The sequence below is a fragment of the Abramis brama genome (assembly GCF_963993115.1).
Source record: "Abramis brama genome assembly, chromosome: 2".
NCBI lineage: Eukaryota > Metazoa > Chordata > Actinopteri > Cypriniformes > Leuciscidae > Abramis > Abramis brama.
In genome coordinates, this window is record NC_139964.1 from 23,765,137 (window position 1) to 23,781,374 (window position 16,238).

Sequence of the window (16,238 nt, forward strand, 5' to 3'; positions counted from 1 at the left end):
TAAATCAAAATTAAGTTGAAAGAACTTTTGAGGAACATTATACCCTTTAAAACACTTTCCTCAGAAAACTGGACATTTTTCACATTCCCAGAACCAACACTGAATATTTAGAGAATGTTCTTATAACAAAAGTCTGTTAGCTGGGCTATTGTTTCTTTGTAAAATCTTATTTACAGCAAATAATAGGAAGGGTTTGTAAAGGACCAGAGACTCTTCGCCTATGATCCTAGTTGGGATACTATTTGAACTGTTTATGATTTGAGTGTGAATTTCACTTATTCCAAGTGAATAGTTGTATGTTGTATGTATTACTTTCACACTACATTAATGTCCATTTTGGTGCATGAAACCTTTGAACCCAGTTTATATTCACCTCTGATCGAGAAACACCTTATCTCTTTATTTCCATTCTGCTGTGACAAGATAAACACAGATCTGCCCACTACTTTACACCTTGCATCAAAGATGCAAATCCACCAAGGATTAGAGGAATGCATGACATCGTTTGAGCTAATATTTAATAACTTAATTTTATTTTTTTCTGATGTAGCTTACGAGAATTGATCAATAAGTTATGACAACATACGTTTTTACATTGCTTTAACTCATTAAAATAAGTTAAGCAATTTTCAACTTTTTTATTAGTTATACGAGATTCAACTCAGTCAGCTTAATGTAATTTAAGATGACATTACTTAAGCATCCAAGGTGATTGTACTTAAAAAATTAAGGCAGAAACCCTTTTTTTTATACTTTGGTTGGAATTTGCACTTGTCTTATGTGAACATGTCTTTGAATGATCCGTCTTTGATTTGATTGGTCATCTCAAACATTTTGACATTCACGAGCGTTGTTAGACAGCATTTTAAACTTTTCTAATTACATTATGGCCATTTCTAATTATTGCGGGGGATTTGTTGGTAATTATTATGGTGGTTACGGCCCTAATTTAAACTACAATAACTGATTGTATTAATGATGAGATTTTGCATAAAAGTTCAGTTTCTGTGAATTTGAGTTAGGAAGAATGTGTAGTAGTTGGGAAATCAAGGTAATGAACAGTTCCATGTAAAATAATAAAAAATTAATTAATTCATCTTAATTCATAAAATTTTGTCCCTTGGTGCAGTTTTTATGAGTTGTCTATCAGTTTTATACAACACCACACAGTTCTGTAATATGTGCCCTCTTTGTTTACCCTTTCGAACACATGTTTGGCCGTAACGGTGGCATGGACGAGGGAATGGAAACTGATGACCCATTTGCTAGTTTTGGCATGGGTTTCCCACGCTCCTTTAACACGCGAGGTCCCGGCGGGGCACTGGCCAAAAAACAGGATCCTCCAGTGACCCACGACCTGAGGGTCAGTCTAGAAGAAGTGTTCACTGGCTGCACCAAGAAGATGAAGATCTCCCACAAACGCCTGAATCTCGACGGAAGATCTTGCACTGAGGACAAGATCCTTACAGTGGAAGTGAAGAAAGGCTGGAAAGAAGGAACCAAGATAACTTTCCCTGAGAAAGGGGATGAGACGCCATCAAATATCCCCGCAGATGTGGTGTTTGTGGTGAAGGATAAGCCACATCCAGTGTACAGAAGAGACGGATCAGACTTCATTTATCCTACAAAAATTACACTCAAAGAGGTAAGATGGACTCCTATTTTAAGAGTTTAAAAAGAGAGAGGGTCAAGTCCAGCAGAAAGTCTCCAGCTGCGAACTCTTGGCCAGTGTTTTGTTGTCAACTACACACAGATCTAACACATCTAAGTTTACTTATTCCAGATATGGACAGTAGAGCATGTTGTGATGTTGCGGGGCTACAATAATATAGTTTCTTATCAGCAGCCTGATCCGTTGGACACCTCAGGGAAGTCTTTCTGTGAAAGCAGCCTGCACTTTTTCTGCTAATACGGTCTAATGTGACCATTTAGTGATGCCATTAAAAGTCATTACCAATATAGTGGTGGCTCAAAGTGATGATTGGATCCTCCCTCTTCTAAGTATGTGAAACAACACTTGATGCAGAAGTTATGGTCAGAAACTCAAAAGCTCAAAGTCAGCTAGAGGACAAATTTGTAACAAATACTAGATTTATTTAAAATAAATGATTCAAACTATTGATATTGTGGTTAATTTCTTATGCAAAATCATATGGAACTTTTTTTCTGTTTTATTACAGGTAATTTATGTTATTGTTTTTAATTGTAAAACTTGTTTATTCACAAATTCTGTGGGATACTTCTGTGGGATTTTTTTGGATTATGAGTTATGGGCTGTTTTGAATTTTGAATAGATTGTTTAAAAGAAAATAAGATTTGAAATGTTACAGATATCACACTGCTTTAATAAAACACTTTAAACCGAAAAACAATTGCTTTATCTTATTTTTTTTAGCGTATTAAAAGTGTAACCCAGTATACAAGCCTCTAAAATCATGGCAGTTCCTCTTACCAAAGAAATGTTGCACTTAAAGAAATGTATAGATTCACATAAGTGTATTCACCGCTGTAAATATATAGTATGTTAACTAGTGAAATGTGTAGCTGAGATGGTCATATAATATCTAAATAATGACAGAATCACTTTTTATAATAATGGCACTTCCTTTGCTGAATATGGATGCTTTAGTCTTCAGTGTTTCTTGATAGTGTTTGATTTGAGTCCACAGCAAAGACATCTGAAGAACTTCCTGTACTGCTGCCTGACCTGGACAAGAATGAGACGAGAAAAAGTTTTAAACTCTGGTAAAAAAAAAAAAAAATCAAAAACACAGAACATGTCCAAGTTATTTTTCAAGAATTTAATTTTAGAAGATGAGAAATTAAAAATTAACTTAAAGGGTTAGTTCACCCCAAAAATTAAAATTGGCCCATGATTTCCTCACCCTCAAGTCAATCCTAGGTGTCTATGACATTCTTCTTTCAAACGAATACAATCAGAGTTAAATTAAAAAATTTCCTGGCTCTTCCAAGCTTTATAATGGCAGTGAATTACCGTTTCGGTTTTGAAGTCCATCAAAGTGCATCTATTCATGATTAAAGTGCTCCACACTGCTCTGGGGGCTTAATAAAGGCCTTCTGAAGTGAAGCAATGCATTTGTGTAAGAAAAATATCCATATTTAAAACTTTATTGACTAAAATAACTAGCTTCTGACAGACGGCTGTAGACATCGATTTACGAGTGACCCCTGACCTTGACGCACAACATAATGACGAACGCGGAAGCGCAGAGGATAGAGCAAATAAAAACACTAGTCACAAATTAGAAGTCTAAAAATAAATTTTTTAAAGAGAAATGTGGGAGGAGCTTGAGTTTGTTGCCTAGCCTCGTTTGTTTGAACCGTCAAAGATAACGCCACTCCTACATCTACGTCATACATACGTCAAGTCGACTTGCGTACGGCCGTCTGCCGGAAGCTAGTTGTTTTAGTCGATATATTTTTCTCACACAAACACATCGCTTCACTTCAGAAGGCCTTTATTAACCCCCCAGAGCAGTGTGGAGCACTTTCATCATGGATGGATGCACTTTGATGGACTTCAAAACAGAAACGGTCATTCACTGCCATTATAAAGCTTGGAAGAGCCAGGACATTTTTAAATATATCTCTGATTGTATTCGTCTGAAAGAAGAATGTCATAGACGCCTAGGATGACTTGAGGGTGAGGAAATCATGGGCTAATTTAAATTTTTGGGTGAACTAATCCTTTAATATAAAGTAGGTGAGAGATGATTTTCTGGTAGACTGTCTGTACTGATATCAGACCTCATTATTGAGGACACAATAGACCAGGAAGATGAAGGTTCCCTGCTGGGAGTTCAAGATCAGGAAGAGGATCTCCAGCTCCTTCCTGCCATTAGTGAAGAAACCCAGAATCCAGGAGCAACCAAGAACCACAAACTGAGCCAGTGTTTTAAATGTCATAATCCTGCAGAGAAAGACAGAGAGTTAATATATATTATATTGTTGTGGAAAATCTGCAACTATCCTGTTATAAGTATGCATTTTTGTCTGTAGAACACTTCTGTATTGTAATCAACCACACTTGAAACTTGTTTATTAAGAAAGTGGTTTAAGAAGAAAAACTCAAGCAATTGTTATTGTAAAATGTTTTTTTTGTTTTTTTTTTGAGAAAGTGGTTTATAAAGAAAAACATACCACACTTAATGTTTCAAGCATTAATTAAAAAGCATAGAGAAGAACAAAACATGTATTAGAAAGAGATTTGCTAAAGAAAGAAGAAAAATGCAAGCATTACCGTCGGATGTGTTGCGGTCGAAGCGCAGAATGCAACAAAGTAGAAAAGTCTGAAGGAGGAAGACTAAGAGGCGAAAGGCTTTATAAAGACAGGTCCGAAATGAATTCCCAGAACTCAAGACACCTCAAGACTCAGGATTGGATAAATTGTTTGTAAGAGACTGATCATTTATGAGGGGATTTCCAAAGATGACCTAAAAAAATCTGATGGTCTAAAGGCTGAAAGGAGAAGATGAAGGCAGACGCTGATTCTTAATGGAAAAGTTCGGTATTTTACACTTAAAGCCCTGTTTACAGATTGTTTCTGATGAAATAGAACGGTTAAGATTACAATTTGGACACATGCTGCTGTCCCGAGAATTTTAGGTTTCTTTCGCTTTCCCCCCAAAGTACAGAATGGCTGCATATGTGCACTGGAACAATCCTTCCTAAAACGCATTAAACTTTCGTTTACAAAGATGTGAAACTCACTGAGTGGTCAGGGCTGTTCACTCTCAGAAAAAAAGGTACAAAAGCTGTCGCTGTGGCGGTACCTTTTCAAAAGGTAAACTTTTGTACCTAAAGAGTACATATTAGTCCCTCAAAGGTACATATTAGCAGAGGTGGGTAATCCAGGGGCCAAAGAGTAAAAGTCCTTCCATATGTTTATTCCACCCATGAACTCAGTCAGCTGATTTCACTAATTAGTTCTCTCTCCTGTCTGAATTAGCAAATCCAGGTGATTGGAACAAAATACTGAGGAGGACTTTTACTTTCTGAACCTGGTCTTTACACCTCTGCATAGCAATGCCACATGTCAGCCAAGAGCAAAGAAATAAACCAGAACTGGACCTTATCGTAGCCAAAAAATCTGTGTATATTAAATATGGAGTAATTTCAGCCACAGCCTCAGATGAAATCAACTGAAGAGAAAAGAAGACATTAAATCTGTGAAGATCTCAGCAGAGGAGGATTAAACAACTCCACAAACAGCATTACCAGCTTCACTTATTACTAACCAGTAGGGGTGGAGCCGAACCCGGAAAGGCACTAATAATGTGTTTTTTACGAATACTTATTTCGAACAAATATGTAATATACTACTAAAATACTACAAATATTGTAAAACATATTTGTATTCGGGAACAAGAAAAACTTTATATCAAAAAGCTGTGTTTCCTCCGGCTGTAAATCCACTTGATAAGAAAGGAGGAAATGACACGGAAATATTTTGGATTAGGCTAATGTCAAGTTGCCATAAGCGGTCGTTCACATAGCGCGTTTTTTGCGCGTGCAGATTTCAAATGTAGGCGCGCGGCAAGCGCGCTCGTTTTTCCAGGCGCGCCTATGTTGGTTGCATAGCAACGACAGACGCGGTGCGAACTGCGCTCTCCATGATGACGAGGAAGTATCAGCAAATAATTAATTGATTTCTAGCTCTTGCATTAGCTTTAGATATATTTATGGAGATGAGAAATGAAATAAAAAGCCGTCATCATGTCATTAATATCAGTCCTTCAGAAAAGCTGTTCTAGGCTTATTCTTGGCTGGATAACTCTTAGCAGGTTTAAAAAGCCCTTTTAAAATTAAATATGAATGCAGTTTTGGATTAAATAAAAGTACAGCCAAGTCAAATAAAACACGTTTTATCTCCTGTATTTGGTAACACTACAAGATACCATTCATTAACATTACTTAATGCACATCTAACATCAACACATTGAGTGAACAATATATTTTTACAACATTAATTAATGTTTGTGAATGTTATTTAATACAAACACTTGATTGGTCATGTTTGTTCACTTCAGTCATTGTGCATTAAATAATGTTAACATAAATAATGTTAACTTTTGATTTTAAAAATGTATTTTTAAATTAACCCCAAGGAGAATAATTCCCAGATAGCAAAATTGGTGTGGCCCAGGTCCGGCCCACACTTGACACTTTCATCTGGCCCACATACCGCATGGAATGATGGCACTTGGGCGGTCCGCTCCTGTTTGCCAGATTTGGGCCACAATTAAGCCATAACAATGCCGCATGTCAGCCGTAAACAAAACAAATGAAGCAGAACTGGCCCATATCTGGCCCAGACACCAAAGCTGCTGTGGCCCAGATCCGGCCCACACTTGACACTTTCATCTGGCCCACATACCGCGTGGAATGATGGCACTTGGGCGGTCCGCTCCTGTTTGCCAGATTTGGGCCACAATTAAGCCATAACAATGCCGCATGTCAGCCGTAAACAAAACAAATGAAGCAGAACTGGCCCATATCTGGCCCAGACACCAAAGCTGCTGTGGCCCAGATCCGGCCCACACTTGACACTTTGATCTGGCCCACATACCGCGTGGAATGATGGCACTTGGGCGATCCGCTCCTGTTTGCCAGATGTGGGCCACAATTAAGCCATAGCAATGCCGCATGTCAGCCGTAAACAAAACAAATGAAGCAGAACTGGCCCACATCTATACTCAGACACAAGATGTGAAGTAAGAAGAAAAATGTAAGGTTTATTTAGAATAAAATATTTTTGATAGATATATATGAAATATTTTACATATTTAAATATTTTAAGGGAGTTTAAAATATTACCCTTTGTGGGGTCACTTTGACACAACAGTGAATCGCAACCTTTTTGACTTCAATGTCCCCTTATATTCTCCACAACAAATCCTGTACATTTGTTATAAAAATAGCCAAATAATGAGAAATATCTTGATTTTTGGTGGATTTAGTTTTGTCATAATTTTAAGTCATCTTGAGGCCCCAGTGGAAGTTTGTCCGGGTCTGCTCTAGAAGTTAGATGACACTGCTAGCAAGATAAGCAAGGTTACACAGAGTAGGCTACAACATGTTCCTTGCTCAACATCTTTGTTGATCCTGGAACAGCATTCGACCAATTAGATTTGAAGTTTGCAGTTATGTCAAGTTTAGGCTTACAACCATGCTTTTAGATCAATGTTATTATCATTTCCCTCTGATTGTAGGTTTAGGGTTAGGGTTAGGGTTATGACTATTTTTATGGACAGGAATGTTGTTCCAAGATCAACAAAATATATTGATACAAGGAGCATGTACTTGGCAAAATCATTGTGCCCCAAGCGTTACACAAACAGCAACTAAAGTATCTTCTTGCACATCCCAAAACCATAAAAAGTCTTCTTAAGTTTGAACCTAGACACTTTTCTAGACACTCTACCTACAAAACATATGTTAGCAATAGCATATGTCATAGATGTAAGTACATGTAGCCTCACATCCAGCCTAAGTGTCTGCTCCATCCATACCAAAAAATATTGTTAAATGTTGTTAAAAAAAATGTTTAAAAAATATTCAGGCCATTACAGTTTCAAACTTTGTCCTTTTTAAGCTAAATTAGCCATTGTCAGAAGTGTTGCATCCAATCCAGAAATGGACTTACCACGTAGGTTTTAATTTTTGGGAAACACAAAGAATATTTGCCACGTCGAATGTGAGCCAAGTTAGACTTACACCCTGCAATGCTGACTGTGCCGTATATTTCCCAAACGTATGCTGCAGTAACACAGGGTTTTGTGACATGAATATATTAGTGGAACAACATAATTGTTAGATTATTAAAAACCTCAGTACATCAGTCTGTTTCATGATGATTATAAAACCATCAACAGGTAACCATCATCACCTGATCTCATTTCACTTTAGCTTTCTTTGCTGCTGCAAATGTGTTTGACAAACACACTGTCACAACAGCCAAAAAAGACAATAGTTAGAATAAGAGTTTAGAGCCAAACTAATGGAAACACTAATCACTGTTATGGTGATTTCAAATGAAACACATTAGAGTTAAACCTCTGTTAATTCTCAATACAAACTTCTGTAGACGTCTGCCAGAAATAAAGTCAGTCTGGTTAGTAATAAGTGAAGCTGGTAATGCTGTTTGTGGAGTTGTTTAATCCTCCTCTGCTGAGATCTTCACAGATTTAATGTCTTTTCTCTTCAGTTGATTTCATCTGAGGCTGTGGCTGAAATTACTCCATATTTAATATACACAGATTTTTTGGCTACGATAATGTCCAGTTCTGGTTTATTTCTTTGCTCTTGGCTGACATGTGGCATTGCTATGCAGAGGTGTAAAGTCCAGGTTCAGAAAGTAAAAGTCCTCCTCAGTATTTTGTTCCAATCACCTGGATTTGCTAATTCAGACAGGAGAGAGAACTAATTAGTGAAATCAGCTGACTGAGTTCATGGGTGGAATAAACATATGGCAGGACTTTTACTCTTTGGCCCCTGGATTACCCACCTCTGCTAATATGTACCTTTGAGGGACTAATATGTACTCTTTAGGTACAAAAGTGTACCTTTTGAAAAGGTACCGCCACAGCGACAGCTTTTGTACCTTTTTTTCTGAGAGTGTTCACTGATATGCTCACACAAAAATCGCTGCAAAAGATGCTTTCCAACAGGTTTTATCATAGTTTTTGTCCAACTCCATTGACTTGTTTTGGATGTGCTGTGAGGTACGGTATTACTCCGCCGCCGGAAACCGGACTGGAGTGTCTATTATTCAAGCTCTCAACGGAAGAATGTATGGGTGTGAGGCGTTTGGAAAAATAGATCCACAGTTTTACAACGAATGGTAAAACACCTGTTGGAAAGCATCTTTTGCAGCGATTTTTGTGTGAGCACATCAGTGAACACCCCTGACCACTTGGTGAGTTTCACATCTTTGTAAACGAAAGTTTAATGCGTTTTAGGAAGGATTGTTCCAGTGCACATATGCAGCCATTCTGTACTTTGGGGGGAAAGCGAAAGAAACCTAAAATTCTCGGGACAGCAGCATGTGTCCAAATTTTAATCTTAACCGTTCTATTTCATCAGAAACGATCTGTAAACAGGGCTTTAAGTGTAAAATACCGAACTTGTCCTTTAATGGCCTCTCCGGTGTTACAACGCTTGTAAACTATTTACTCTTGATGTTGTTTTGTCTTGTTTTTTTTAATATATTAGTACTTTATATGTAAAATAATTAACCTGTAGATAATAAAACTATATTTAATTGAAACTAAGAAACTCTTTTGCTACTCTCGCCTGCCAAAAGTCTTTGATTTCTAATAAAGTGAGCTGAAGAGACCACGAAGAAGTCTTCTGACCTATGGATCGTGAGTATGAAAATTCAGATGCTTATGATTTAGGACGCATATGACTTTACCTAACCTGAGAATAATCAAAATAAGGTTAAAGGTGTCTAGAAATATGCAGCATAAAACAATATATATACACATTTCATGGAGTGTTCAAATCATATTGTTTGTTACTTGGTTCGTTTCATCTGTGAAACTTCAGCGTTCAGATTTTTCAAGGTCAGGATCAGATTGATGATGATGCAGATGAAGAGAATCATGTTTAACTGCACAGTAAGAGAAACAACAGTAATTAATCTTTAATCACTGTTTTCCTTTTAAAACAAAGTCATGATGAGAAATGTGCTTACTGCTAGTATGACGCAAACAGGTCCCAGAAAACTCCAGATAAAACCTTTATCCATTTTAATCCAGCACCTGTTTGGAGGAAGAAAAATAAAATCAATGAACAAACATGAAGGATGAAGGTGTTGATCTCTGAGACGCTCAAACTAAACTCACTGTTCACTTCCGTATCCTTCAGGAAGCAGCCCGACAGACACGCCCACCACAACCAGAGCAGCCGTATATCCAGTCACACACAGGAATTCACTGCTAAGCACCTCCCTCTTTTTGGAGCTGATCTGTGATAGGTTCTTCACACAGATGAAGAGCAGCACAGCTTCAATGAACATCCACACAAAGCCGGAGAGAAAGAGGAAGTGCAGCACACCTGATATCACGGTACACAACTCCTGGAGATCATGAGAGACGGTTATGATGATTCTCAGTGAGACTGTGCTGAGCTGTAGGGCTCCTTCATCATTCTCACCTGATGAGGGCTTATGCGGCTCAGGAACTGTTGTGTGAGCAGGAACAGAAGGTGAGCCAACAGAAGACTGATGCAGAGGTTGACTCGAGCCACATTATTCACTCCAGGACTCCACTGACAAAAGGCAAAGGTCAACAGGGCCAAACTGAAGAACACCAGCCCCACGATCACACACACCAAATTCAACAGGTCCAGCAGTGAGTCGCTCTGAGAAAACATGTCAGAGTACATGAGTGCCAAATCTGTGCTGTTCCTCAATGCTCACTATAAATGTTCTCGTACCTCTGATGGGCGGCTGGTTTGCATGATGAGAGCGAATGTGGACAGATGAACACAGGAACACACAGTGTAGCTGCTGTTGGTCTTTAAAACAGAACAACCATCTACAATCCACTCGCTGATATTCCAGTACACACAGGACAGAGAACCGTTGGGGTCAAACTCCTGCAGAAAGAAGAAAAAACATACAGAAAATATAACAACACTGAATATTAGATGTTTTCAGATGTTCATCAGTTCTCAGGTTGGACAAAAGCACATTTCAGTCTCTCACTCTGATGTGTTTGAGGGTGAAGTTGACTGGTTTGGTGAATTTAGTGTTGTTGGTTTTGGGAAGAGTAGCTGAGATCACAGTGGACATCATGGTTTTAATCGTGTCATTTGATGTGTTGAAGAAGTCTGGCTTCAGTAGATTCTCCATTGTGTTATAACTCATGAAAGCCACAGCAGCTGATCCTGTGTGACAGAAACAGAAGAAACTTGTATTCAACACAATAAAAACCTTTATTTAAATGTGGTTTAGTGATATATCTTCTAAAAATGTTTTATTAAAAATGTTGTATTAAAACACATCTCACATACTTGTTTCATTGTTGTTCTTGGCGATCCCAATGAGATCGATGTCCACAGAAGCATTTGTCGTGTCAAGTCGAGGGATTTTATCTAAGGTGACATTGGGTCCAACCATGAAGACTTCAACCTCTGATTTAGAAAATAAGCAGTTATGTTTTGTTTTTTGTTTTTATTAAAGTTGATTCAATTTGCACAAATGTGCAAAAAACAAAACAATAAAAAGACTAAAATAAAATAACTATTTCATCTAATTACTAGTTTGAACTAATCAGTTTACCTTGTACACAGCAAAATCCCCAGAGTTAAATTAAGTCAATCTGGTAATGCTGTTTGAGTTGTTTAATCCTCCTCTGCTGAGATTTTGTCAGAACGTCTTCTTTTATCTTCAGTTGATTCATCTTAGGGTACATTTACACGACAACGATATGCTTAAAAATCAGAAGTGTTTCCTTTGAGTTTTCAAAACTTTACATTTTCAGGCACCAAACTGACTATTTGTTATCGTGGAAACGAACGGCCAAAAGTTTTATGTTTTTAGTTGAAAACGGTGTCGTGTAAACAGACCCTAAGGCTGTGGCTGAAGCAGGTGTTCATCACTAATGCTCAATCATCTCTTAATTAATCACTTAATTATCTCATTAACTTTAACACTTTTAACACTCTTTAGATTGGGACATGTACTCTGAGCAGTGTTGATTTAACACTGGGGATTTTGCTGTGTGCCTGTAACGTTGTAGTAATCATGAAGACATTGATTAGCTTGTTCAGGTGTGTTTGATTAGGGTTGGAGCTAAACTCCAGGAAAGTGGATCTCGTGGTCCAGAGTTGAGAACCCCTGCTCTAAACTATATAAACTCCCTGATATCATATATAATCTCAGTTTCATCATCAATAATAACAGTTTCTCCACTCACCAACAGCAGCAAGAGTAAAACTGACACTGTCATTTGTGTCTGTCGGCTTCACCAATGTAGAGATGAGTTTCTCATTGACTTTTAACACACGGTTTCCATAGTAGGCTAGTTCAGCTGGGCTGACTGATGATGAAGACTCTAAAAACTTTGCTGAAGCGTTGAAGACCATATTCAAAATATCGATCACATTCTAATTTATTGATCAGAAAAATACAATTACTGTACATGTAAATATTAAGAAACCCAATTAATCAGACCTGTGATGTCAATCATGTAACTGACAATTACATTTGACTTGATTATTTTATATTAAAAAAAATCTCTTGAACACTTACAGTCAAAGGAAGCTCTTGAGCTGTAATGTTCTCGATCTGCTCAATAAGATTTTGAAGGCATTCAGTCTGAATCTGAAATCAAAATTGAGAAGACAGAATTTGACGATGTGTGAGCAATGACTTTAACCGAGTATGGTGAGGATGGACAGTGTTTGTATCCAAACTAACAAACTTTTGTCACAGAAGTACTGTAATAAAAGTTTAAGTTTGTATAAGAAGTAATGAGAATGTGTGGTTGAAATGGACAGCTTCGTGGACAGCTTTCTCTGCGCATTAAATATTCTCCCCATATTGCCAGCAAACCAATGAGAATGCAGAACAATGATGATGACAGAGAGTATAGGCTTCAAAGCTATTGTGGACCCGCTTACCCAAAACCCTCTGTAAATTACAGTGGTTTGGAAAATAAATGAATGATGGACAGTTACGTATTTTCAACATTTTATTATGTAAGCTTTCTGTTACTCCTCAAATAACAAGGGAATTTGTAGTAATTTATAGTGTTAATTAATTAGTGAGTCCACAAACTCATTCTTTCAATTGGATTTTGTAAGCAGAGTATTCACAGCTTATGGACCGAATGTCCCCATTAACCATCAACAATTATTAGAAAAGCACATTCATATTTCAAATTACACACATATCTAAAATGCACATGTTATTGCACTGCTTCAGTTTGGACTATTATTGATAGGAGCTGTGAGTCTACAACTTCAATTTCAGAAACTCAACTTACGTTGCATCCTTCCGACAGCGTTATATTTATACCTGCAATGACAGAAATCAGCATAGACAATAATATAATAAACTGCAAAACTTAATAAAATAACTATTTTATTAAGCAGCAATTTCAGCAAGATTGTGGATTCATCAAGATTGCAGCAGTTGTGGACTAATGGTGAGAGCAGTGGTTCCAACTTTTTCGAGTGGTGTTCCTCCTTCTGCGTACCCCCTCTCTTCCACTGACTTCAGTATTACCTTTTCCATTAAGGGACAATATTTGCCCCGTAAATTTATTTCCCAGTGCTTTTTTTTACCTTTATGAATAACTTTATGAAATAAAAAATGTTTAAATGTAAAATGTTCAATAGAGCAATATGCAATGACGGTAAAAACGAAGTGATACTTTGAAATATTAAACTAAAACCGGTTAGTCACTGTCTTCTCAATGAGCGAGTCATTGAGTCATTCTTACATTCAGTAACAAAGCAACTAGCTGTATTTATAAATGAATCATTGAATGATTGACTCACAATTCTTTGTTGGAACTATTATTTCGTTGCAAAATAGAGTAAGTACTGACAGTAAAATACATGTTTTGTTTGTTGACCTGTTGTATGATAATCAATTTCACGTTTGCCATCGTGTGGATATTTGGGAACAATTGCATTCTTGCTCGTTATCAACATTAAATACAAGAACTCACACAAGGTGTTTTTGCATCAAAGAAAGTTTGAGTCTTATGTGAGTACGTACTAAATCCCCACTTTTGGTGCGTTGTTGAGAACGGCAGTAATGTAGCGCAGCAATACTCTGTCATATGCTCGCTGCTGTGTGGATGCAGTCAGTTTTCACTGCAAATATGAGGTAATTTGATGGGATGTGTATTTACGCCATTTTGCCAATTAGAAAAACATGCGGTTTTAATATTATTTTAAGGTAGGGTAGAATTAAATGAATGCCAAGACTCATTTTGTACACGTACCCCCTTCAGTCACCTCACGCACCCCCAGGAGTATGCGTACCCCAGTTTGGGAACCACATCGAACCCCCAATGAAATGCAAAGCACACATTTTGAGTACACCATACTTGGCTACACGTCACATCACTTATCACTTATTAACAGATAAGTAGGAGTCAAAATGAAAGAAAGATTCAATTTGTGAAATATTGATCCAACACACAAAAAAAGTACAATATTGGAAAATCAACCATGTGACCATGTGAGGAGATGACCAGAATGACCATCGGTAAGCTCCACCCCCCTTACTTACGGTTGCTAACTCGGACAAACAAACGGAGTTGCTAACTGTCTTACAATGACAGCTGTCAGTGTGAAAACCTTGTCCCAAGATGTTTTTGATCAATTTTGGACGCAGAAGGACCACCTCTCGTCTAGGAGCATTCAAGTGGGACTTAAATATGCCATGGAGGAATCAAAGATTATGAAATAAATATGGTGGGTAACAAGATTAATTTGGAAGCGTGGGATTACAGATCACAATCAAGTGGGAGAAGCCTCACACTGAAAAAAGTGAAACATCAGTGCAATTCATTCAAAATATATATTTACATTGGTCCAATGGAAAATTGTGATTTTCAGTTTATACCTTCTGTTTTCACTTTGCCTCAAAGTAAGTGTTATGCCCTCTATCACTGAAAAAATATATACTTTGGATTAACTTAAAACAATTGATGTAATTTTGTTACAGCTAATTTTTTTAGATTTTCTCAAATTGTATTTATGATTTAGTTAAAACCATACATTTTGATTTAATGTCAAACAAAAATTTTAATTTTTTCCAGCTCAACGTTTTACCTTAACCCAAAGTACACAGCAAAAACTCCAGTGTTAAATTAACACTCAAGAGTGTTAAAGTTAATGAGATAATTAAGTGATTAATTGAGTGATGATTGACTATTATTGAAGACACCTGATGATAACAAGCAGAATCACTGAAGGAGAAAATCACAAATTGTAAGTTACCATTATGGTGATGGGTGTTTGCTTTAGTTGGGCTCTTGACCCTTATTTGTTTACTTTAAATTTTGTTTGGCTGTTGTATCTGAGTTATAACTGCCAGATGAACAAAGAAAAAAAAAGTGATCTGATGGTGTTGGTTATATTATGACTATCATCATTTGAACTTGATCACTGAACTCATTAAGACCCTTATTTCTGATGTAGATTTATGTTGTTGACCACAGAATAACTGTGATTCTGCATAAATATCCAGAATTTTAGATAATATATAAAGGATTTCTTAAAAGTTGTTTAAAAAAACAAAAACTTTCTTTTAGGCACACACAGACGTCAAGATTCAGTCTATGCATCTCAACAATGGTGACGAGCAGAATATTCAATTAGGAAAAGTAAATTACATTACATAGACAATTCAGATCATAATTTATTCATACCGCAGTGCATGATGGGAGCCATTAATGAGTTGTGATTGGTGGCAGCCACTGCAACATGCTTTATTATTGTCACCATTGTTGAGATTCACAGGCTGATTATTGATGTCTGTGTTTCTAAATAAATTCATTTGAAAGTGTATTGATACAACGTTTATTAAATATTTTGGATTATATGAAAAATACTGATAATCATATGCTGTAGAATCACAAAGCTGCTGCTAACAAGTTAAACCAAACTATCTCAAAAAGTTACATTTCTCAGATCACAGCATGATTACGTCAAAACATAACCAACACCATCAGATCATATTGTCTCTTTGTTCATCTGACTGTTAGAAATCAATAACAGCAGACAAGCAAAATCTAAAGTAAACATATAAGGGTCAAGAGCCCAACGAAAGCAAACACCCATCGCCATAATGGTAACTTACAATGTGTGATTTTCTCCTTCAGTGATTCTGCTTGTTAACATCAGGTGTCTTCAATAATAGTCAATCATCACTCAATTAATCACTTAATTATCTCATTAACTTTAACACTCTTGAGTCTGGAGCCAAAAACGTTGAGTTGGAAAAAATTAAAATTTTGGTTTGACATTAAATCAAAATTTATGGTTTTAACTAAATCATAAATACAATTTGAGAAAATCTAAAAAAAATTAGCTGTAACAAATTACATATTTTTTTTTAAGTTAATCCAAAGTATCATTTTTTTCAGTGCATGTTGCAGTCGTCATGATAAACAATATCTAGGATCAACACTGTTCATTTATACCGCAGGGTAAGTTTAAATTCATTTACATTTAACCAGTTTAATATG

At 36.8% G+C, this 16,238-nt stretch overlaps 1 protein-coding gene across 1 annotated transcript in view; it reads right to left on the minus strand.

Moving 5' to 3' along the window:
- Positions 1 to 2,548: 2,548 nt before the first annotated feature.
- LOC311077978 (adhesion G protein-coupled receptor L3-like) overlaps positions 2,549 to 16,238 on the minus strand; it is a gene marked incomplete at its 5' end in the record, with an annotated part of 50,182 nt that continues 36,492 nt past the window's right edge. Inside the window, 9 exons of the mRNA XM_084106624.1 lie at positions 2,549 to 2,707; positions 3,769 to 3,931; positions 9,543 to 9,634; positions 9,719 to 9,785; positions 9,870 to 10,102; positions 10,180 to 10,386; positions 10,462 to 10,623; positions 10,733 to 10,914; positions 11,041 to 11,160. Coding sequence (XP_083962750.1) covers positions 2,633 to 2,707; positions 3,769 to 3,931; positions 9,543 to 9,634; positions 9,719 to 9,785; positions 9,870 to 10,102; positions 10,180 to 10,386; positions 10,462 to 10,623; positions 10,733 to 10,914; positions 11,041 to 11,160 — 1,301 coding nt within the window. The 3' untranslated portion in view covers positions 2,549 to 2,632. The remainder of the gene's footprint in view (positions 2,708 to 3,768; positions 3,932 to 9,542; positions 9,635 to 9,718; positions 9,786 to 9,869; positions 10,103 to 10,179; positions 10,387 to 10,461; positions 10,624 to 10,732; positions 10,915 to 11,040; positions 11,161 to 16,238) is intronic.